Source organism: Ovis aries, chromosome 19 (genome assembly GCF_016772045.2).
Source record: "Ovis aries strain OAR_USU_Benz2616 breed Rambouillet chromosome 19, ARS-UI_Ramb_v3.0, whole genome shotgun sequence".
NCBI lineage: Eukaryota > Metazoa > Chordata > Mammalia > Artiodactyla > Bovidae > Ovis > Ovis aries.
The window spans coordinates 60,237,093-60,260,634 of record NC_056072.1 but is presented as its reverse complement, the minus strand read 5'-3'; the positions used below and the strand labels follow the sequence as shown (position 1 = coordinate 60,260,634).

At 58.4% G+C, this 23,542-nt stretch overlaps 1 protein-coding gene across 1 annotated transcript in view; it reads left to right on the top strand.

The window, feature by feature from the left end:
* The window catches only part of CHCHD6 (coiled-coil-helix-coiled-coil-helix domain containing 6), a 91,420-nt gene that overhangs the window by 15,276 nt on the left and 52,602 nt on the right, over positions 1–23,542 (top strand). The window contains exons 2-4 of the mRNA XM_027957877.2: positions 1,262–1,370; positions 4,583–4,655; positions 6,099–6,243. Coding sequence (XP_027813678.2) covers positions 1,262–1,370; positions 4,583–4,655; positions 6,099–6,243 — 327 coding nt within the window. The remainder of the gene's footprint in view (positions 1–1,261; positions 1,371–4,582; positions 4,656–6,098; positions 6,244–23,542) is intronic.

Genomic DNA, 23,542 nt, shown 5'->3' with positions numbered 1-23,542 from the left:
TTGCAAGTGGTTAAATAAGAAATGGCAAGAGTGAGTTTTGACATTTTAGGGATCAGTGAATGACAATGGACCAGAATGGGCTAATTTACCTCAGATGGCCGTCATATCTACTACTGTGGGCAAGAGCCCCTTAGTAGTCCTCATAGTCAGCAAGAGAGTCCGGATGCAGTACCTGGATGCAGTCTCAAAAATGACAGAATGTTCGTTTCCAGGGAAAACCATTCAATATCACAGTAATCCAAGTCTATGACCCGACCCGTAATGCTGAAGAAGCTGAAGTTGAATGGTTCTATGATGACCTACAAGACCTTCTAGAACTAACACCAAAAAAGATGTCCTTTTCATTATAGGGGACAGGAATGCAAAAGTAGGAAGTCAAGAAACACCTGGAGTAACAGGCAAATTTGGCCTTGAAGTACAGAATGAAGCCAGGCAAAGGCTAATAGAGTTTTGCCAAGAGAACGCACTGGTCATAGCAAACACCCTCTTCCAACAACATGAGTAGACTCTACATGTGGTCATTACCAGATGGTCAGACTCTACAGATGGCCACCACTGAAATCAGATCGATTGTGTTCTTTGCAGCTGAGCATGGAGAAGCTCAATACCGCCAGCATAACCAGGCCGGGAGCTGACTGTGGCTCAGCCCGTGAACTCCTTATTGCCAAATTCAGACTTCAGTTGAAGAAAGTAGGGAAAACCACAAGACCATTCAGCTATGACCTCAATCAGTGGAGTGGGAGCTGCTGCTGCTGCTGAGTCGCTTCAGTCGCGTCCGCTCTCTGTGACCCCACAGACGGCAGCCCACCAGGCTCCCCTGTCCCTGGGATTCTCCAGGCGAGAGTGCTGGAGAAGGGCGCCATTGCCTTCTCTGTGGAGTGGGAGAGAAGGTCCTTAGCTTGGTGCTGTCCGTGCCAGGACCCTGGGTGCCCCCAGGGAAGGGGGGGAGGGGCAGGGGCAGAGATGTGCACCTGTTCGGCGTGGGGCGCGGGCGTCAGGGCAGGGGCAAGCGGGGAGCTCAGGGTGCCCTGAGTGTGGGGCCAGTGGGTGCAGCCGGGAAGCCAGCCCGAGGAGCCCAGACCTGGGGTGGCATTTGCTGGTGGGTGCCGGGCCTGCACGAGTGGTTCTGCATGGAATTCAGTGTATTATGGGAGTTGGTCTTGAGGAAGTGTTCTGCTCAGAAATTCGGGGTGTGGGTGAGGGGCGTCTTCACTTCCCCAGGCTTCTGTAATCTAACCGTTCCCCTCAATCCTTACCACAGCTGTCTGAAAACGTGGTCAACCGCATGAAGGAGCCCGGCCAGCCGTCCAGAGTCGGGCCGCTGGCCCCTCCAGCTGCTGCCCTTGGCTCCTCCGGAGGCCGGGAGAAAGGTAGGCCAGGGTGGCGGGTCTGGGCGGGGGTTGGGTGGAGAGTTCCTCCTGGAGACAGTGCCCAGAGCCCTGGGTGGTGCCTGCGGGAAGCACCTCCCAGGAGCAAAGGACCGGCGTGGGGCGTGCTCCCGTCTAGGAACGGCAGTATCTGCAGAGCCTCCGTGACCAGCACCGAGTCTAGGGTAGAGTCCCCACTGTGCCAGCCTCTCCGCACAGGAGGAGGCAGTGATGGGGTGGCCTTGGTGTCATCCTCGGAGCTCTGGGGTCCTGGCCCTGGGGTCCTGGGATGGTGGTGCTGGGCTCTGGGAGGGTCTGAGTGTGGGACCCCACAGGGTACAGTGTCCCGTGCCTGTGGGACACCGGCGCCCATCAGGGCCCAGCGGCACAGAGCAGAGGGCTCGTTACTTGGGGCTCCGGGAGCCGGTGCGGGAGCCCTGTGGGTGGGGGGCTGGGCTCAGGTGTGGCGCAGCTGCACCAGTCTCAAGACCACACGTGGTTTCCTGTCTGGAGTGTGCGGCGCAGGGACGGGGCCTGGGCTGCTGGCTGGGCCTCGTGACACCCCATCCCCTGCACTGTTTGCCTTGGAGCTCCTGACACGCCTTAGGGACTCCCTGCCGGTCCAGTGGCTGGGACGCCGAGCTTCCACTGCACGGGATGTGGGTTCAGTCCCTAGTTGAGGAACTAAGATCTGGCAAGCCATGCTGTATGACCAAAAACAAAATCACGTGGTTTTGGATTAACGGAGTGTTTTGATGTCTGATGGTGAGTGAGTGTTGGCTTTCGGAGGCTGGAGAACCGTCAGTGTGGATGGGCTGATCTTAGGGCTCTTTTTATTGTATATTGTAAGGTTTTCATTTATTTGGCTGCACCAGGTCTTGGCTGCAGCCCGTGAGATCTTCCTTGGGTCGTGTGGGATCTTTCCTTGCTGTGCATGGCCTCTGTGCTTGCGGTGCGCAGGCCCAGTAGTCGTGGCATCTGGCATCTTAGTTCCCCAACCGGAAATTGAACCTGTGTTCCCTGCATTGCAAGGCGGATTCTTAACCCCTGCACTGCCTGGGGAGTCCCTGCTTTTACTTTCAAAAGCAGTGTTTGCTTTTACTCTACTGATAAAGAAAGTTAAAAGAAGTTAAAATTAAACTTCTTTAATTTTCCTTTTTAATTTATATAAATTTATAATTTATAAAATTTTTTATAATTTTTAAAATAAATTTTCTTACTTTAATTTTTCTAAATAGAAAAAGAAGTTAAAATTAAACCCTTAAGTCACACCACACCCCAAGTGCATGTCAGGAAGTCAGAGATCAAAATATAATGAAGAAACTTTAAATAAAGAAGGGTGGGGAATGTGACCGTAAAATTAGAGACAATTTAGAGACGACGACTGAATGAGCCGCAGACTGGGGAAGTATGAGCCGCGTTCACCCACCAAGGGCCGCGGAGCCCTCCGACGGCCGCGGGGAAACGTGCGCAGATGGTCGCATCCGTGATGAGGCCCAGCCCCTCGGACAGTCGGCTCACTCATGCCGACCCCCGCGGCAGGGCCGGCAGGGTGCCAGGGAACGTGGCCGTGGGGGGCTGGCCACCGGCTCTGCAGCGGGGGCGCACGTTACTTCTGTAGCCGTGAGAAAGGAAAACTACGTGGGAAGCAAAAGCGTGGCCCGTCTTATGTCAGGAGCGCTGTGGGAAGCCAGGCGCTAAGTCCGGGGAGCCCCCGTCAGGCCCACACCGGGCAGCGGCGCCTCCTGCACGCTCCTGGCGAGGCCCTCCAGTGCGCCTGCCTGGCCTTCTGGAGAGGGGTGTGCCCAGCGAGGCCCGGGGCCTGCCCGAGCCCCCAGCCTCTGCGGTTGGCAGCTGTGAAGGGCCTGGGAGCGGCACCCCCCACCTTCCTCCCAAAGCCTGGCTCTCCTGCCGAGTCTCCTGCGGCCCACCTGGCCAAGCGTGGACGCCTGCGAGGGGGCGGAGACGCTGGCCAAGGTCTCCATCGTGTGGGGGCACTGAAGCTGGGGCCGCGGGGGGACAGAGCCGCGCTGTCGCCGCGTGCTGGAGGAGGACAGTGAGCGGGTTTGCCTGGAGACGCTTGGGTTCTTGCTGCAGGAAGGAAGGCTTCCCATGACAGCCTGAAGCACCGTCACACTCGAGGTGACGCGCGGTGGAAAGGTGCGCAGACTTCCTTCCCGGGGGCGCTGGCCACACTCAGGTCAGAGCCCTGGAGAAGGGGCCCAGGAGACGCAGGCCGCACCCCCGCTGACCTCTCAGCGTGGAGACGGGGAGCTCCCCTCGGCTGGCTGGCCTCCTGGGGAGGGTGCCTGGGTTCCAGCAGCTGAGAGGTCGGAGGGGGGCGTCTGTCACTGCGCTCAGGCGTCCACCCTGCCCAGCGACCCTGCCATCCTGTCTGTGCAGGGTGCAGGCCAGGGGCCTTCAGGGCACCACCCTCCTGACAGCAGGGCAAGGCCGTGTTCTGTGTTGGCCCAGGGCACGTCCACCCAGGGGCATCCCCCAGGGCCTCTCCTGGGTGACCACCATGACCACGTCCATCCACAGGCTCCCTCCCGGGCCCCCTTCAGGGTGACCACCGTGACCATGTCCATCCGGGGGCGTCCTCTCGGGCCCTCCCCTGGGTGACCACCATTACCATGTCCATCCACGGGCCCCCTCCTGGGCCCCCTTCAGGGTGACCACCAAGATCATGTCCATCCCAGGGCATACCCCCCTGGGCCCTCCCCTGGGTGACCACCGTTACCACGTCCATCCGGGGATATCCTCTCGGGCCCTCTCCTGGTGACCACCACGATCACGTCCATCCCAGGTCATCCCCCCGGGCCCTCCCCTGGGTGACCACCGTGACCACGTCCATCTCGGGGGCGCCTTCATGGGCCCTCCCCTGGGTGACCACCGTTACCACGTCCATCCACGGGCCCCCTCCTGGGCCCCATTCAGGGTGACCACCAAGACCACGTCCATCCGGGGGTATCCTCTCGGGCCCTCTCCTGGTGACTACCACAATCACGTCCATCCCGGGTCATCCCCCCCGGGCCCTCCCCTGGGTGACCACCGTGACCACGTCCATCTCGGGGGCGCCCTCCCGGGCCCTCTCCTGGCTGACCACCGTGACTGTGTCCACCCAGGGGTGTCCCCCCGGGCCCTCTCCGAGTGATGCTGAGCCTCCCTCTGTCCGTGGGTTGCTGCTGACTTTTTCTTGTCCACCCCTGCAGACTCGAAACCACCCAGGCCGGACTGCAGCAGTGGCCGGGGGCCTCCGCGGGTGCCGGTGGACCCCCTTGAGAGGTATGCTGAGGAGCCGCTTGCCCCGGGCCGCGCCTCCCTCACCAGGTGCCGCCTCCTCGCCCAGAGGCCGGGGTCTGGTCCCTCACGCTGTCTTACGTCGGTGGGATGCCCGGCCTGCCGTTTAGGTGCCGCTGGTGCTCGTGTGATGAGAGACTCCGGGTGGGGGAGGGCAGGGCTCTGTGGCCTTGCGGGTGTGTGCAGCCGTGTTTGGAGGGGCTCGCTCATGGCCTGGCTCCAGGTGTGGGTGCCTCCCCAGCGCGGGCCTTAGCCTGGCGAGCGCCCTGGCCTGGGCAGGGCTGGCAGGCAGCAGCGGAGGCCCTGGGCGCACCGTGTCTCCAGGCCTCAGGGTCCCCGGGGCTGGTGTGGGGTCCTCGCAGTGTGCCTCAGCGAGCCCTCAGCTGGTACTGAGGGGCTCATCTGCAGCCGTGAGGCTGTGCCTCTAATGGACGCAGGCAGCTACCCTCAGGGGGGCGGGGGGCTCGGGTCATCCCTGCTGGGCGGTCCCCTCTTCAGGTCAGCGCAGCCACATCCATCCTGTGATCTCAGAAGGACCCACCTTCTGATAGTGTGCAGTCCCTAATCCCCAGAGGCCTCCAAGCAATTGACCAGAATTTAAAAAAAAATTCTTTTAAGCATTTTAAAAAACGTTCAAGTAACACGTGCTAATGGAAGACTTAGGATACGCATGAAGTAAAAAAGCCGCCCGTAGATTCATCAGCCCATGGTAACATTTTGGACTATCTCCTTCAAATGTCTTTTTTCCTCTAGTTTAGACTTAAGCTTTCCAAAGCTGTGTAAAATTTTGTTGCCTTGCTCTTTTTACCCAGCCTTCTAATTATCTTGCATCTGCCATACCTGCCTTGGGAGTGTTGTTACTGCTGAAGGCACCGCATCTGGTCCTCGGTCTTGGGGCCGTAATGCGGCAGAGAGTGGCTTTCAAGGCCTCATGCCCGCCATGCCCCCCGGGCCGACTTGCTGCAGCCTTTTTCACTCTGAGTTGTTTACCCCCCGATAAAGAGCACTTCTAAGACCTTCTCCGCTGCTTTTTTCTTTCTCTCGGAGGATTTTACTAGGGAGACTAGAAACAGGTCCAAGGGGAGGGACGCGTTCAGGATGGAGAGCTGAACACTGAGAACCAAGGCTGCTGCTCCTGACCCTGCAGCCCTGGGGCGAGGTGGGGAGGTGGGCTGTCCCCTGCCCGTCTCCAAAGGGGCCTCGGGTGGTGGGGTTGGACCCCTGCCCTGCGGATCTCTCATCGGGCACTGGGTCTCTGGGTCCTCAGCTGGCTGAGGACGCGTGGCAGTGTCCCCCCAGCCCCCGGGGACCGTCACTGGTGCCTGACCCTCCCTGGCGGCTGTGGCGTCCCGTCAGCCCTCACGTGCCTGCCCCAGCAGCTGCGTGAGCTGCGCCTGCATCTGCGTCTCCATCTCCCCTCTGGCCCAGGTGTGACTGGGAGCAGGCTGTGCTCCAGGACGAGCTGGTCCGTGTGGCCACAGCAGACAGGCAGGCAGCTGAGAAGCCCCGGAGCGTGACGCTGCGGCGCGGGGAGGGCGGTGTGGACCAGGAGCAGCAGCGCTTGGCCCAGCGGGTGAGTGCGGGTCCCCAGGCAGCCCTCCTGGCTCCGTTGGTCCAGGGAGCAGAGGTAGAGCCCAGGACCCGCATCGGTCTGAGGCCGCGGCTTCTCCTCTGTGGGGAGGGTGTCTTTCTAGGGACTGGGAGCCGGGGTTCCATAGCTGGGGCTTTGTCACAGTGGAGGCAGGCGGGGGCGGGGCAGCCCAATAGCCAGGTGGGAAGGGGCTGGCCAGGACACACAGGGTTCGTCGGTTTGGATGGAGCAGAAACGTTGACCCCAGGGATGGAGACCTGGTGAGCACTGCAGCCTGCCGCTGTGGGCTCGCACCTGGGCTGTGGGCATCACAGCACGAGGGGTTCACAGCTTCCCTCCTGCACTGGCCCCAGGCGTCCCCAGAGGAGACCCCTACAGGGGAGGGGCCCCCCGCCTCCAGCGTAGGCGTGGGTTTCTTTCCATGCAGGGGAGCTTTAGAGTGAAGACTCCCCTGGACGTCTGGGTGGCGCCCTTCTCCGCGGGCGCCCCGACTCCTGTGAGGCCCCGCTCCCCACTGGTCACAGTCCGCTTCCCAGCGCAGCTGGAGGCCCCGCTCCCTGTGGGAGCTTACTGCTTCCTGTTGCGTGTCCCTAGGTGGGATTCCGGTGGCTGCTTTCCCTGCTCCGGTCCAGACGGTCTGGGTGCAGGGCCCAGGGTAGCCAGTCATGCCCGACCGGGGATGTGCAGTGCTGGGGCGTGGGGGCCGGCCTGGGGCTTCCACAGCATCAGGGGCGCCGAACAGGGGAAGCGCCTCTGGGAGGCTGTGTGGCTGCCGCCTCCCGCACCTCCGGGTGCCTGGGCTTCGGCTGGAGGTCAGGCAGTGGCTTGGCCTGAGCAGATGCAGAGAGGCGCCGTCAGAGCCCCGGCGGAGCTCCCGCGGAGGGGAGCGAGGCCGCAGCACGTGCAGGTGGCCCTGTGTTCGCAGCTGCTCCAGTAGAGGTGGTGCCAGAGTGAGCGCTAAGGGTTTAGGTAGGAGGGGAAGGGTGGGAGCAGAACCTGAGCTGGGCAGAGGGCCTTCTTTCCTTCCCGGGGTCCTTGCAGGGGGGACGGGGAGCCTGGGTCCTGGCTGGGCCCTTCTCCTCCCTGCCTCCTGGCCCCGAGGGCCTCGGCTGGAGCGTCCCTGTCCAGGGTGCTGAGTGTCAAGGGCATCCAGCGTGCTCGTTGCGCTGGCTTCTGCAGCGTGGCTGTTTAGTCCTCTTCTGCATGAGAGAATGGTTGAGCTCGTTATTGGGGAAAGTTCACAAAGCTAATGACAAGGAGAGGGAATCATGTCTGTAACCTGCTTCTGAGGGCCTGGTTGCGCGCAGGGCCACCGCAGTGAGCTGCTGCGCGTGGATGCGTGGTCCCCCCGCGTGCGTGTTCCCGACCCCACCTTCATGTACCTGAAGCGCAGCGAGGTGGAACAAATGGGAACGTTGGGGTTGGGAGCAGAGCGAGGCTTATTGCAGGGAGGGCAGAGCAAGGGGCAGCGGCTCAGCTTCTCCCCACCCGCAGCTCCTGGGAGGGTTTCAGGAGAGCATTTTCAAAGGCCAGGTTGGGTGGGGGTGGGTGGGGAGTCGCAGAGTCTTTGATCAGCTGGTGTACAGTTCTTTGACTGACTGATGGTGAGGTCACAGGCAGAGCCACGAGGGGTGAACATCCCCAGTCTTTCGGGCTCCTGGGTGGTGCTTTCAGCATCTCTAAGCAGCTCAGGATTGTGGTTGGAGCTGTTATCTGCATACCTCTGAGAGGAGCTCCCACAGAGCAGGGGTGGGGGGAGCCTGCCCCCGAAGGCACGTCCTCTGCCTGGGCGGGGTCCTGCTGGGCCGGAGCGGGGGCGCGGGTGCTGAGCTCCGTCCCTGCTCTGGCTCCCGCCTCTGCTGGCTCTGTTCCGGGGCCCACACTTGAGGGCTGGGCGTCCTCTGGATGAGCCTTGCGGGGTCTCCAGGACTGCGGGGCGGAGAACTGAAGCTTGTGCTGGTGTCCGGCAGCTGGTGTTGGAGGCTGTGGCCAGCCTGTGTCCGGGAGCCAGACTGCTGGGACGAGCCCTACACCCTGGCTGTCCTCCTTGATCGCCACTTGGCTCTTGTAGGCCCTTCTCTTCGGGGGCGGTGGTCGTGCCCGGGAGGCCCCTGGGTCATCTGTGAAGTCTTGAGATCATGCACAGAACGGGCTTGGGTGCTTGGCTCCTCGGGCTGACAGAATGTTTCCCTCGTGTCAGCTCAGGGGGTGGTGAGGGGGTGGGTACACACTCGAATTCTGCCTCCTTGCGGCCCAACCCAGAGACCCCCTCATGCCTCACGACGCTTGCTGCTTTGCAGGTCTGGAGAGGGGTTTCCGTCCTAGAGAGTTCGTGGCAGAGTTCGGCCCAGACGGGTCCCTGGTTCCTGCCGGTGCCCTGCCTGTGCTCGAGGGGCCAGGAATCTGGGCACCCTGCCTGCGCGGGTCTGGGAAGGTGGGGAGAACCCGGCCACCCTCCTGCTTCTCACCCCCTCACTACAGTGGGTGGCGGCTGTGGGTGTTGCCACACCAGCGTCCGGTGCCCTTGGGAGCCGGGCTGCGTCCCACAGCCTCTCTCGTCCCGTGTGCTGGGCCCACGAGGGGGCAGTCCTGGACCTCGATGGCCAGGGGGGCGGCTGTGGGAGCTGCAGGCGGGGGATGGGGCCTCGGGAGGCTGTGCCTGCAGAGCGAGGCCTCTGCCTGTGTCCTCCCCGGGGGGCGGGTCTGTCCAGCGCGACGGGCACCACCTGCCCTCCAGCCCCCTCTACCCAGCCGCCTGGGCGGGGGGCCTCTCTCTCCCACGTTCTCTCTAGGAGGCTCCTGGGCCGGGGGCCTCCCTCTCCCACGTTCTCTCCAGGAGGCTCCTGGGCGGGGGCCTCTCTCTCCCACATTCTCTCCAGGAGGCTCTGGCAGCCATCGAGCAGCAGCGGCGGGACCGTGTGGGACGCTCCTGTCCCCAGCCGCTTACCCCTAGAGCAGGAGAGTCACAGCCCTCCAGGCTGGCGAGGAGCCTGCAGCCCCTCCCGGGGGGTCTTCCCTGCTGGCAGCTGGGTGCGGATGAGGTGGCCCTTCCCTTGGCAAGCGCCTCCGCCAGCCTGGCACCATGGGTGGCATCTCCTTGGCTTTGCTGTGGTGGACGGGTGGACGCTTGGGTGTTGGCCACCCCAGGGTTTTCCAAGGCCCAGAGAAGTCCGCCAGTGTCGGTGACAAGACCTTCCCGGAGTGACTGGCTATCAGGTGTCAGGAGCGTCCAGTTGGCCTCTGAACCGGACTTCCCTGCTGAGGGTACGGGCGCTTTGCTGCCTGCTTACCAAGGCTGACGAGGCAGGGTCTGCAGATGGGTACCCAGAGGGCGCGGCCCCTGCTCAGCTGTGGAGCGCCTCCAGCTCACGGGCCGCCGGTTGGGTCCTGGGTAAACGCCACAGAGCTCAGGCGCCTTGGCCTGGCCTTCTTCTCCCGAATGGAGACCAGCAACTCCTGCTGCTCCCCGTCCTCCCCTCCCTCTCTGGCAGACGGGCACCCTGCCCATAGCCTTCCCATTTCCCGTGCCACCTTCCCTGTGAGTGGGGAGTCAGGCTGCAGGCTTGGTTCTCTCCGCTGGGGGCCGTGGCTCTCCAGCGTGCACCTGAGCCCAGCCACTCCAGACCTGGGGCATCGAGAGACTCGGTTGAGCAGCTGGGCCCTCCGCAGGGGCACCTTCCCTGGGCTGAGAGTTCCCAGCGGCCCCGGGCTTCAGTCTCCGTTTTCAGGTGGATGGAGACAGGCATCAGTGCCCCCCATACTAGAGGCGCGCTGCCTCCTCCAGGCTCGGGGTCAGGCCCGCTCCATGTCCCCTTTAGCCCCTGCACCCGTGCTCAGCCGTGGTGGGCACTCAGACCCCATGCCCACTGGACCGGGACACCTAGCAGCCCTGTCTGGGCTGAGCTGCTTTCTAGGAGCTGGTGCTGGCAGAGGAGGGAGCGGGGCGAGAGGCCAGCCTGTCCAGGAACGTTCTTACTGGCAGCTCCTCTGCACAGCAAGCTGCTCTGAGCGGCCAGCTGCCAGGTAGAAGCCTGCGCTGACCCCAGCTGCAGTCGGGGGCATTGCTTGCCCCTGCCTCACTGCTCCTGGGCCCAGGTTTCCCCCGGGACTGCCTCCCTCCTCATAAATTTGGTCTTCGGCCACCGCAGCAGACTAAAGGGCTAAAGAACTACTAACGGGCCTCTCGGTGAAGGTGGAAGAGGAGAGTGAAAAGCTGACTTAAAACTCAGCACTCAAAAAAACTAAGATCGTGGCATCTGGTCCCACCACCTCATGGCAAATAGATGGGGAAACAGTGGAAACAGTGTCAGACTTTATTTTTTGGGCTCCAAAATCACTGCAGATGGTGACTGCAGCCATGAAATTAAACGACGCTTACTCCTTGGAAGAAAAGCTATGACCAACCTAGGCAGCATATTAAAAAGCAGAGACATTACTTTGTCAACAAAGGTCCATCTAGTCAAGGCTATGGTTTTCCAGTGGTCATGTATGGATGTGAGAGTTGGACTGTAAAGAAAGCTGAGCGCCGAAGAATTGATACTTTTGAACTGTGGTGTTGGAGAAGACTCTTGAGAGCCCCTTGGACTTCAAGGAGATCCAACCAGTCCACGCTAAAGGAAATCAGTCCTGAATGTTTATTGGAAGGACAGATGCTGAAGCTGAAACTCCAATCCTTTGGCCACCTGATGCGAAGAGCTGATTCATTTGAAAAGACTCTGATGCTGGGAAAGATTGAAGGTGGGAGGAGAAGGGGGCCACAGAGGATGAGATGGTTGGATGGCATCACCAACTCGATGGACATGAGTTTGAGTGAACTCCAGGAGTTGGTGATGGACTGGGAGGCCTGGTGTGCTGCAGTCCAAGGGGTCACAAAGAGTCAGACATGACTGAGCGACTGAGCTGAAGCTAAACTGAAGGCAGGCAGCTTGCAGACTGTCTCTTGGAAGGGCCCTGGGTAAGGAGCTCCCAGTGGACGGGGGGGTGGCCACCAGGAGGAGGCGGGGCTGCAGCCTGACCCTGTGTCTGAGGGGTGGTTGTCTTCTGGTGTCTGGGGAGGAAGTCTGGAGAGAAAGGAGCTTTGGGAGGCGGAGAGTGATGCTCTTGGAACCAGGGTGAGCGCGGGGTGGACATCAGGCGCAGAGGGACCAGCGGACATCCAGGAGGGGAGGGTACGGGAGACTCCAGTCCCGTTCAGTCCACTCCGGCTGGCGCGTGGTGGAAGGACCTGGCAGGAGGCGCTGTGCAGTATTGGACCGTGCAGAGCTGGTTTCCAGCCCGCCTGGCGCAGCCTGGCCCCCTGGGGGCATGGGGCCAGTGAGGGGCAGGCCTGTCCGAGGACCTGAGCCACCGCCCGTGTCTGGAAGCCCCTGGCGTGTGTCCTGGCTCTGGGCTGGCTGTGCTGGCTGGGGTCATCTCTGGGGCTGGGCCTCACATGTGGCCTTAGGAAGTGTCTTACACGTTCCTTGAAATCTTGTAGTTTCACCAGGCTCCCCGGGGACTCTGCAGTGCATCTGTATTTGAGTCACTGTAGCGCTCTTTTTGGCAGCCTGATTATTTAGGCCTGACAGGTAGGCACAACTGTCTCATTAAATGCAGATATATTTGTATGACTTGGGGGAAAAAATGGAGCATTCCATTAGTCTAAGAAAAGAGAAGCAGGCGTTCCTTTTGCTTGTAAACTCGGTGTGGGAGAGTTTGCTCTCATGACACGTGTGAGGTGTGCAGGCTGCACCCTGGGGCTTGTGCTGTGCCCTGCTGCAGGCTCCCTGGCCAGCTCCTCCTGACTCCGGTCCAGGGCTGGGTGCCCCTCCCGTGGGGCAGGGACGCGCGCGGCCCTGCTCTGCAAGGCTCCAGGGGTCACCACCCAGAGCCCTGCGGTGGGCCGGGCCCCAGGTGACTCCCCGGTGTGGCCAGGGTCCTCAGCCTCCGCGAGCTGCTCTGTGGGCTGGAGTCCCGGGCAGGGGCACGGGGCTGAAGGCTCGGGGCTGCTTCTGTGAGACACTCCTCTTGGGGCGGGTGCGCACCCCCAGCACACGCCTTGCTTGCCTGCAGCAGCCCCGCCGGGGGCCCCGAGTGCTGGGGGCCGGCCGGCTGGCATCCTGGCACAGGTGTGGGCAGCTGCTCTTTACCCACTCCTCGGGGCGCCTGGGCGCAGGTGGGGGCCCCTGGGCGTTGAGTTGCACCCAGTTCCTTCGGGTCACAGCGCTTTTGTGAACCCAGGGCCCTCGGCTCTGTTAGGCCCGCACCGGCTGCGCGGCCCCGAGGCTGCGGCTGTGGGGAGCACACGGGTTTGCCGCCCTGACCCCGCTGGCCCTGCGGTCTATGTCTTACACAGTGGGGAGCGCACGGCAGCCCCCGGAGAACGGGCAGGCGGTGGGCGTCGGGAGGAGGAAAGCAGGGGCGGGAGGGCGGGGGTCCGGGGCGCTGCTCCGCCCTCTGGGGTGGGGGTCGTGTGCGCACATGACCCGTTATCGCCATGCCTTTCCCGCATTTGTGTTCTGCAGCCGACACCTCGGTCACCTCCGCACAGTCACAGGGTATTCCTCCCCCCGCGGGGCCGTGGCTGTGCTGGAAAGTGGAGCGGTGGCCTGTGAGCTGGGCGGGGGAAGTGAAGGAGCCAGCAGGCAGCTTTCCGGTGGGAGGATGGGGGCGCTGCTGCTCCAGGGTGGCGGAGAGCAGACGGCAGGGGCGGGCGGGGCCGGGGCAGGGGCAGGAGCGGGGCGTGCAGCAGGTGCCCACTAGGTGCGGCCTCCTCCCATCCACCTCCTGGGTTCAGCTGATCACAGCCCCATGTTGACCTGGGCCTGGAGACCTCGCGTGTCCTGTCGGGAGGCCGGACGGCATCCCACGGGTGTGGGTTACGCCCCCGTGTGCCTGCACACTGGCCAGTGGTCACGTGCCTCTACCCGTTCCTCCTGTTTATTCCCTCTTGGGTAAGAATCCTTAAAAAAATCAGACAGTACTTACGATTTCCTCCGTTAAATGGCAGTTGTACTTGGGCACACTGCCTGCAGAAAGAAAGGCTGTGCCCCGTCTGGAGACGGTCGGGGATAGAGACCGTGGGGGTGAGGAGGAGCCGGGCTCCTTTGGGAAGACTCCTGACTCTGGGGGCCTGACAGACCAGGGCCGCGGTGTTCCCGACACGCAGACCCCGTCACCACCCTCGCCCATGGCCTGGAGGGGCATCTCCAGGACCAGGTGGGAAGCGTGGGGCTCACCAAACACAGGGCGCCCTGCAGGGACTCCACGCGGTGGCACGGGCCAGAAACCCGAGCCTCTTCCGAGGGGCTTAGGGGACAGCTGCCCAGGAGGACTGGGCTCCCAGAGCGCACACGGCCCCCACGCTGCCTGCTCCGGGGGTGCCGAGCTGGGCGTGGGGGCTTATGGGAACCTTTACATGTTGGCAAGTGTCCGACTCACAAGAGGAGGAAGAGTGGGAGGAGAAAGAAAGTGTGGCGTCCACAGACCCAGCCAGAGCTGTACGCCGACCTCCAAGCTGGCTTGGGTGGGCCCCCCGTCAGGCCTTTCGGGGGCCGCAGGCTGTTGGCAGGGTTCTGAGCTGGAGCTCAGGACGAGCTGGCCTCTTCCGCAAGCCCTGTGTGGCTCTGTTGTGACCTTAAGTTTGTCGTCTGTAAAACAGGCTGCCCGCAGCTGCTGCTTCATGTCTGTTGGGAACTTTAAAATCTTGATTAAAAGGCACAGCTAAAGAGAGGGGACCCTGGGTGAGTTGGCAGGTCTTCCTGTGGCCGTCAGTGCCCGTCAGCAGCTGCCACCCCATGTCCCCTCCAGCCAGCAGCTGCCTGCTATTTTTAGCAGCTCTGTACCTCTGTTAGCCATAGCCCACCTCCCAGACCCCTGTCTGTGTGTTTAATTATGTAAATGGCATCACAAATCACAGCGGTGTTGAACTCCATCTCATGTCTCAGAGCAAGTCAGAGCATGTTCCACTGTGTCTTGTTGACCGGCCATCCAGCCTGGCTGCAGGCTCAGAGCAGGGCGAGGCGTCCCTCTGGGGAAGCGAGCTGGGGAGAGGGCGGTGTGTGGGGAGGGCCTTTCCGGGGGGCCTCGTGGGGTCGCTCCAAGCAGTGCCTTTCCTCCCAGCTGGAGGTGAGCTCTTGTCTCTGTTACGCCAGTTCACGGCTGACTCGTCCTTGGCTCCGCTGCTCCAGCCACTGTGTGTGGTGGCGCCCGGGCAGGGAGGTGGCCGTCTGCGGAGGCCCCAGTAGGAGGCTGTGCTGACCCCGCTCAGGCCGAGGCCGGGTGCCCGCTCCCAGCGTGTCCACCCTCTGCCTGGCTGCATCACCGGAGCTGAGTTCAGGGAGGGCTGAGGTCCGTTCCTGGCTCCGGGGTGGCCTCAGGCACTCTGGAGGTTCCTGCTCTTCCTCTGGGCTCTGCAGTGGCTTTGCTCCTCCACGCCCTGGCCCAGCCCTGCTGCTGAGTTCCCGCATCCAGCTTCTCCCTGGCCTGTGGCTCTGATTCCGGCCGCTCCCGGCAACCATTCCTTTGAGGCCACGTGATGGGGTCATCTCCTTGGGGTCGTCTTCCTACACTCATGTGTTGACCGCCGTGTGACCGCTGGTCCCGTCAGGTCCTTGCAGGTACTGTTCTCTCATCCACGTCTTCGAGGACTTCGTCTCCTGAGAACGAGAGCATTCTCCTCCCCGACGATGGCGAGCTGACCGTGCCCTGCGTCTGACGTGGAGGCTGGGCGCGTCCTTGAGGGCTGGCTACCGAGCATCTCAGGCTGGGTCATGGGGCCTGCCCTGCGGGCGCGTGTGCCTCCTGCTGTCCCCCCATCTGTGGGACGGCCGCCGGCGCCGGGCGTCTTCTCATGCCACTGGTGGTGCCGAGGGGTCCAGGCCCGGGGTTTTCTAGCATGTCCCTGGATCTGGTGCTCGTGCTCATCCCTCACGACTAGGGTCAGGTCAGAGCTGGCGTCCCTCTTGCTGTGACCTCAGGGGCACACGCTGCCACCTTGTCTCTGGGGGGGGGCGGTGTGTGGCTTGTTTACTCGGGTGAGCTGAGGTGGGCCAGACTTCTCTGTCTTACAGCTCCTTCCCCCTCGCAGAAGGGTCAGAAATCTGGGGTCTTGCTCTGGTACTGTGCGGTGTAGAAGTCTGTGTCGTGCTTTGGGGGTTGTGGTGTGCTGTTTCCAGCCTTCTAGCCGGGGCTTTTCTATTCTATTCATAACACTTCACATTCCAAACTCGTCCTTTTGCTGGGGTACAGCATCTGTCTCACAAGCTTCGCCGTCGGCCACTCTAAGTGCAGCCTTCAGCGCCACGGAGGTGGCCCCAGTGCTGCACGGCCCTCATCACCACACCTCTGCAGCACTTGTCACCTTTTCACACAGAAACGCTGTCCCCGAGACCAAGCGCTCCCAGCCTCTCCCAGCCCTGGCAGCCCCTGTTCACACGGTGTCCAAGAACCCGACTGCCCCGGGGACCGTGTGTGAGAGGAGTCACACAGACAGGACTTCCTCTCTCCTGAGTGTCTCGCCTCACTGGGCACGATGTCCTGAAGGGCCATCCGTGTCCAGGCAGGTGTCAGAGCCTCCTCCCCTTTAAAGGCAGAATCGCAGCCCTTGCGTGTGCAGACCCCGCTTCGTTTGTTCATCCACCTGGCGCAGACGTCTGGTCGCCGCCACCTTTTGGCCGTTGTGAGTATTGCTGCTGTGAACATGGGTGCAGACGTCTCTCCCAGACTCTGCTCCGGGCCTCTTGCTGTACGTGCCCAGTGGGGGAACTGCTAGATCGTGCGGGAATTTTATCTTTAATATTTTGAGCATGAAATTCTCATGCTGTATTCTATAGCTGGAATCAAGATTGCCGGGAGAAATATCAATAACCTCAGATATGCAGATGACACCACCCTTATGGCAGAAAGTGAAGAGGAGCTAAAAAGCCTCTTGATGAAAATGAAAGAGGAGAGTGAAAAAGTTGGCTTAAAGCTCAACATTCAGAAAACAAAGATCATGGCATCTGGTCCCATCACTTCATGGCAAATAGATGGGGAAACAGTAGAAACAGTGTCAGACTTTATTTTTTGGGGCTCCAAAATCACTGCAGATGGTGACTGCAGCCATGAAATTAAAACATGCTTACTCCTTGGAAGAAAAGTTATGGCCAATCTAGATAGCATATTCAAAAGCAGAGACATTACTTTGCCGACTAAGGTCCACCTAGTCAAGGCTATGGTTTTTCCTGTGGTCATGTATGGATGTGAGAGTTGGACTGTGAAGAAGGCTGAGCGCCGAAGAATTGATGCTTTTGAACTGTGGTGTTGGAGAAGACTCTTGAGAGTCCCTTGGACTGCAAGGAGATCCAACCAGTCCATCCTAAAGGAGATTAGCCCTCGGATTTCTTTGGAAGGAATGATGCTAAAGCTGAAGCTCCAGTACTTTGGCCACCTCATGTGAAGAGTTGACTCATTGGAGAAGACCCTGATGCTGGGAGGGATTGGGGGCAGGAGGAGAAAGGGACGACCCAGGATGAGATGGCTGGATGGCATCACCGACTCGATGGACGTGAGTCTGAGTGAACTCCGGGAGCTGGTGATGGACAGGGAGGCCTGGTGTGCTGCGATTCATGGGGCCGCAGAGAGTGGGACACGCCTGAGCGGCTGGACTGGACTGATTCTGTAGCAGCCGCGCCATTGCACATTTTCACCAGCGTGTAGCAGGTCCCGGTGCCTCCGCTGCCTCTCCACCGTTCACCCTTCTCTGTTTCCACTTTGTTCTTTTGAATAGCCATCCTGCTTTTTGAGAGCGCCATTCGGGTGTGACACGGTGTTTCCCTGTGGGCTTGAGTTGCGTTTCTGTGATGAGATGTTGAGCGTCTTTTAATGCACTACTCAGACATTTATATGTCTTATTCAGAGGAATGTCCATTTAGATTCTTTGGCCCATTTTTAATGCTGTTTTTAAAAAATGATTGTGAGAGCTCTTTATATACTCTAGATGCAAGCTCCTGCTCACGTATCATCTGCAGGCTATTTTCTGCTTGTTTGGCAACCTCTTGCCAGTGCCCTCCAGTATACAGGTTTAATCTAAGCCCAGCTTGCTTCCCTTTGTTGCTCATGCCTTCAGTGTCGCATCTAATCTATTTCCAATTAGAAGATCATGAACGTTTGTCCGTGTTTTCTTCTAAGAATTTCATGGTCTTGGTCCTTGGTCCATTAAGAGTTAATTTTATGTATGGTGTGAGGTAGGGGTAACACTGGAGAAGGCGATGGCACGCCACTCCAGCACTCTCGCCTGGAAAATCCTATGGATGGAGGAGCCTGGTGGGCTGCAGTCCATGGGGTCGCTAAGAGTCGGATAGGACTGAGCGACTTCACTTTCGCTTCTCACTTTCATGCATTGGAGAAGGAAATGGCACCCCACTCCGGTGTTCTTGCCTGGAGAATCCCAGGGACGGGGGAGCCTGGTGGGCTGCCGTCTGTTGGGTCGCACAGAGTCGGACACGACTGGAGTGACTTAGCTTAGCAGGGGCAGCACTTCATCCTTTTGCACGTGGGCATCCAGCTACCCCAGTGCCATTTGTTGAAGGGACTGTTCTTTCTCCATTGGCTGGTTCTTCTCCCTTTTCCCAGCATCAGTTGGCCACACATATATGGGTTTATATGCCAGTATGCCAGCAAATTTGAAAAACTCAGCAGTGGCCACAGGACTGGAAAAGGTCAGTTTTCATTCCAATCCCAAAGAAAGGCAATGCCAAAGAATGCTCAAACTACTGCACAATTGCACTCATCTCACACACTAGCAAAGTAATGCTTAAAATTCACCAAGCTAGGCTTCAACAGGATGTAAACTGTGAACTTCCAGATGTTCAAGCTGTATTTAGAAAAGGCAGAAGAACCAGCAATCAAATTGCCAACATCCTCTGGATCATCAAAAAAGCACCAGAGTTCCAGAAAAACATCTACTTCTGCTTTATTGATTATGCCAAAGCCTTTGACTGTGTGGATCACAACAAACTGTGGAAAATTCTGAAAGAGATGGGAATACCAGACCACCTGACCTGCCTCTTGAGAAACCTGTGTGCAGGTCAGGAAGCAACAGTTAGAACTGGGCATGGAACAACAGACTGGTTCCAAATAGGAAAAGGAGTATGTCAAGGCTGTATATTGTCACCCTGCTTATTTAACTTCTATGCAGAGTACATCATGAGAAACGCTGGACTGGAGGAAGCACAAGCTGGAATCAAGATTGCCAGGAGAAATATCAATAACCTCACATATGCAGATGACAGCACCCTTATGGCAGAAAGTGAAGAGGAACTAAAGAGCCTCTTGATGAAAGTGAAAGAGGAGAGTGAAAAAGTTGGCTTAAAGCTCAACATTCAGAAAACAAAGATCATGGCCTCTGGTCCCATCACTTCATGGGAAATAGATGGGGAAACAGTGGAAACAGTGTCAGATTTTATTTTTTGGGGCTCCAAAATCAGTGCAGATGGTGACTGCAGCCATGAAATTAAAAGACGCTTACTCCTTGGAAGAAAAGTTATGACCAACCTAGTTCAGTTCAGTTCAGTTCAGTCGCTCAGTCGTGTCTGACTCTTTGTGACCTCATGAATCCCATCACGCCAGGCCTCCGTGTCCACCACCAACTCCCAGAGTTCACTCAGATTCACGTCTATCGAATTGGTGATGCCATTCAGCCATCTCGTCCTCTGTCAACCCCTTCTCCTGCCCCCAATCCCTCCCAGCATCAGAGTCTTTTCCAATGCGTCAACTCTTCACATGAGGTGGCCAAAGTACTGGAGCTTCAGCTTTAGCATCATTCCTTCCAAAGCAATCCCAGGGCTGATCTCCTTTAGAATGGACTGGTTGGATCTCCTTGCAGTCCAAGAGACTCTCAAGAGTCTTCTCCAACACCACAGTTCAAAAGCATCAATTCTTCAGTGCTCAGCCTTCTTCACAGTCCAGCTCTCACATCCATGCATGACCACAGGAAAAACCATAGCCTTGACTAGATGGAACTTAGTCAGCAAAGTAATGTCTCTGCTTTTGAATATACTATCTAAGTTGGTCATAACTTTTCTTCCAAGGAGTAAGCGTCTTTTAATTTCATGGCTGCAGTCACCATCTGCAGTGATTTTGGAGCCCAAAAAATAAAGTCTGACACTGTTTCCACTATTTCCCCGTCTATTTGCCATGAAGTGATGGGACCGGATGCCATGATCTTCGTTTTCTGAATGTTGAGCTTTAAGCCAACTCTTTCACTCTCCTCTTTCACTTTCATCAAGAGGGTTTTTAGTTCCTCTTCACTTTCTGACAAAAGGGTGGTGTCATCTGCATATCTGAGGTTATTGCTGTTTCTCCTGGAAATCTTGATTCCAGCTTGTACTTCATCCAGCCCAGCGTTTCTCATGAGGTACTCTGCATATAAGTTAAATAAGCAGGGTGACAGTGTACAGCCTTGACGTACTCGTTTCCCGATTTGGGACCAGTCTGTTGTTCCATGTCCAGTTCCAACTGTTGCTTCCTGACCTGCATACAGATTTCTCAAGAGGCAGATCAGGTGGTCTGGTATTTCCATCTCTTTAAAAATTTTCCAGAGTTTATTGTGCTCCACAGTCAAAGGCTTTGGCATACTCAATAAAGCAGAAACAGATGTTTTTCTGGAACTCTCTTGCTTTTTTGATGTTGGCAGAGGATGTTGGCAATATGATCTCTGGTTCCTCTGCCTTTTCTAAATCCAGCTTGAACATCTGGAAGTTCATGGTTCATGTACTGTTGAAGCCCGGCTTGGAGAATTTTTAGCATTAGTTTACTAGCATGTGAGATGAATGCAATTGTGCAGTAGTTTGACCATTCTTCCACTATATGATCATAAGGGATTTGATTTAGGTCATACCTGAATGGTCTAGTGGTTTTCCCTACTTTCTTCAATATAAGTCTGAATTTGGCAACAACGAGTTCATGATCTGAGCCATGTCAGCTCCCGGTCTTGTTTTTGCTGACTGTATAGAGCTTCTCCATCTTTGGCTGCAAAGAAGATAATCAATCTGATTTTGGTGTTGACCATCTGGTGATGTCCATGTGTAGAGTCTTCTCTTGTGTTGTTGGAAGAGGGTGTTTGCTATGACCAGTGCATTTTCTTGGCAAAACTCTATTAGTCTTTGCCCTGTTTCATTCCGCATTCCAAGGCCAAATTTGCCTGTTACCCCAGGTGTTTCTTGACTTCCTACTTTTGCATTCCAGTCCCCTATAATGAAAAGGACATCTTTTTTGGGTATTAGTTCTACAAGGTCTTGTAGGTCTTCATAGAACCGTTCAACTTCAGCTTCTTCAGCGTTACTGGTTGGGGCATAGACTTGGATAACTGTGATATTGAATGATTTACCTTGGAAACGAACAGATCATTCTGTCATTTTTGAGACTGCATCCAAGTACTGCATTTTGGACTCTTTTGTTGACCATGATGGCTACTCCATTTCTGAGGGATTCCTGCCCACAGTAGTAGATATAATGGTCATCTGAGTTAAATTCACCCATTCCAGTCCATTTTAGTTCACTGATTCCTAGAATGTTGATGTTCACTCTTGCCATCTCCTGTTTGACCACTTCCAATTTGCCTTGATTCATGGACCTGACATTCCAGGTTCCTATGCAATATTGCTCTTTATAGCATCGGACCTTGCTTCTATCACCAGTCACATCCACAGCTGGGTGGTGTTTTTGCTTTGGCTCCATCCCTTCGTTCTTTCTGGAGTTACTTCTCCACTGATCTCCGGTAGCATATTGGGCACCTGCCGACCTGGGGAGTTCCTCTTTCAGTGTCCTATCATTTTGCCTTTTCATACTGTTCATGGGGTTCTCAAGGCAGGAATACTGAAGTGGTTTGCCATTCCCTTCTCCAGTGGACCGATTCTGTCAGACCTCTCCACCACGACCCCTCTGTCTTGGGTGGCCCCAGAATCACAGAGGACTGATGGATCCGATCCCCTGGACCACAGCCTTGTGGAACTCAGTGAAACCATCTCTGCCTAAGTAGGCTATAAACTCCCCAGGGCAAGAAGAAGTCTTTGTCGTCTTTATCTCTGATTCCCTCCCTACTCCCCGAGGGCGGCAGGATGGTCCTGCCGCCTGAGTCTCAGCCTGTCCTGTGGGAGCCTCTGCTGAGGCTGCAGTAAGGGTGCGGCACAGAGCCTGGGCTCTTCCTTGTCAGTCTTACTTTATCATCTGATTGAAAAGAACATCTCACTTGCCCTTTGTGTTGGTAACAGGGTTTCACTTTAGCAGTGTGCGAGTCAGATTCGGGTCCGCTCTCCAGAGCTCAGGGCATCTCCTGGGTCTCTTCACGCGACGGCTTCCGCCCATGATCACAATTTCCCACTGTGCTAGCTACATAAAGTTTTAAAGGCACTTAAGTGAAGAAGCGAAGGCAGAGTTAAGGACCGCAGGGAACACGGAGCTGCACAGGGGTCGCGGAAATCACCGGGCGCCCTGGAGAAACGAACGCTGGGGACGCCTGCAGCAGCAGGGGGCAGCTGTCCTTTTCTTCTGTGGTTTCTTTCACGTGTGATTTTACTATGAATAGAGAATACATCGACAGTGCTCAGAAGCCAGAGTACAAAATGCCATTCAGCGCTTCCTCTGGCTGCCTGGCCTCCTGTCTTGGGGTTAAAGCTGACCGGTTTCAAAGCTGACCCGTCTCTTAGTCGCTTGTCCAGAGGTAGTTGATGCGTTTGCAGGAAAAAGCCCCCGTGGTCTCTTACCCTTTGCCTGGTTCTTCCTCACCTTGGAGGGTTGCCCTTGACCCTGACTGGCCGTCCGCATGTGCAGGGGCCTCGGGGTCCGCATGCCGGGACCCTGGCCGTCCTGTCTGTGTGGACATTTCAGCCGTGGGGTTCCCCAAGCGTGTGGGGAGGCTGTGCTCACGGGGCAGTGCTGCCTTCCTCCCAGGTCAGCATGGCCTCTGGCTGCAGGGCACGGAGCTCCCAGCTGCGGGGAGACAGGAGGCCCAGTGGGTACCGTCATCCTCCACGAAAGACAGCTGCTTCTCCACACCTGAGCCCTTGGCACCCCCTGCCCCCCGAGGCCACATTGGGCCAGGTCCTCCCCCAGCATCTCAGGCGGGGTAGGGCGGGCTCACGGATGGACCTGGCTCTTCATTCTGGCAGCACTGCTATCTCGGGACTCACACTCACGTCCCCTTGGCCTGACCTGCGACCCTGCTGCCCTCAGAGCATCGCTGGTGCAGCCGGTGGGTCCTGGGGCTGGTTGCAGCCATCATGGCTGTCCCTGAGGCCGGCAGAGGGCCTGTGCCCCCCGAGAGCAGCTACAGGCCTTTGCTGGGATGTGGGTGCAAGGCCGGAACAGACGTGGTGCTCTGGGATGTCTCCGCTGGCACGGCCACCTCCGAGCTCAGGGCAGGGAAGCAGGGAGTTCTGACGCAGCCAGGGGCCGCCCTGAGACCCAGGCTCCGAGCAGTAGAGCTGGGTCCCGGGGCTCTTGCTTTCAGGGTGCCTCCCCTAGGACTGTGTCCTTCGGGAGAACTCTGTGTGGGTCTACCGGGAGAAGCCAGAAGTGCCTCGCTGGGCTCGGTCGAGTCTGCCTGCGTGAGTGACCGGGCCCGGGCGGCTGCGGCGATGCGGGCGGGCAGCAGGAGCCCCCGGGCACCCCCTGTCTCCCTGAGAGCCCCACCCTCCCCCACTCTGCCCACCTCTCCCCGGACCTCAGTGCTGCCTGCAGCCACTCGGGAGTCAGGTGCGGGGACCCCCGGGCTGGGTGGAGCGGCAGGGAGGCCGCCCACGTGCTGGCTGGTGCCCACGAGCCCACAGCTCCTGGCGAGGCAAGGAACAAGCCGAAGATTAATTGCCCTTTTTAAATTGTAATTATGTCAGTCACCAGACCCGTGAACGGTAATTCTCGATTCACAGAGTGAGTGAGTGAATAATGAGGGGCCGCCTGCTCGCTGTGCTGGCGTTTCTGCCACGCGGGCCCTTCTGTTTCTCTTGATCTCTGGATGGCGCCTGCCCCCTGGGGATCCTGGGGCCAGCTCTGCCCTGCTGCGTGCGGGCTGGTGGTGTCACCAGCCCTAGAGATGGGGGTCCCAGCCGTGTCTGACTCCAACCTGACGTGCTTCTGATCGGGTCCTGCCGGTCGCAGAAGCCTGCCTTGGCTGATGCCCACGAGAGCCCACGTGTGTGGGGTGGATGCTGGAAGGTTCCGGGAGGCTCGTGGCAGTGGGAAGGCTGCAGGATGGGGAGGCCTGGACGAAGAGCGTGCGCCTGGGCAAGGCTGTTCCTGCGGGGCTCGGGGGGGAGTCTCCCCT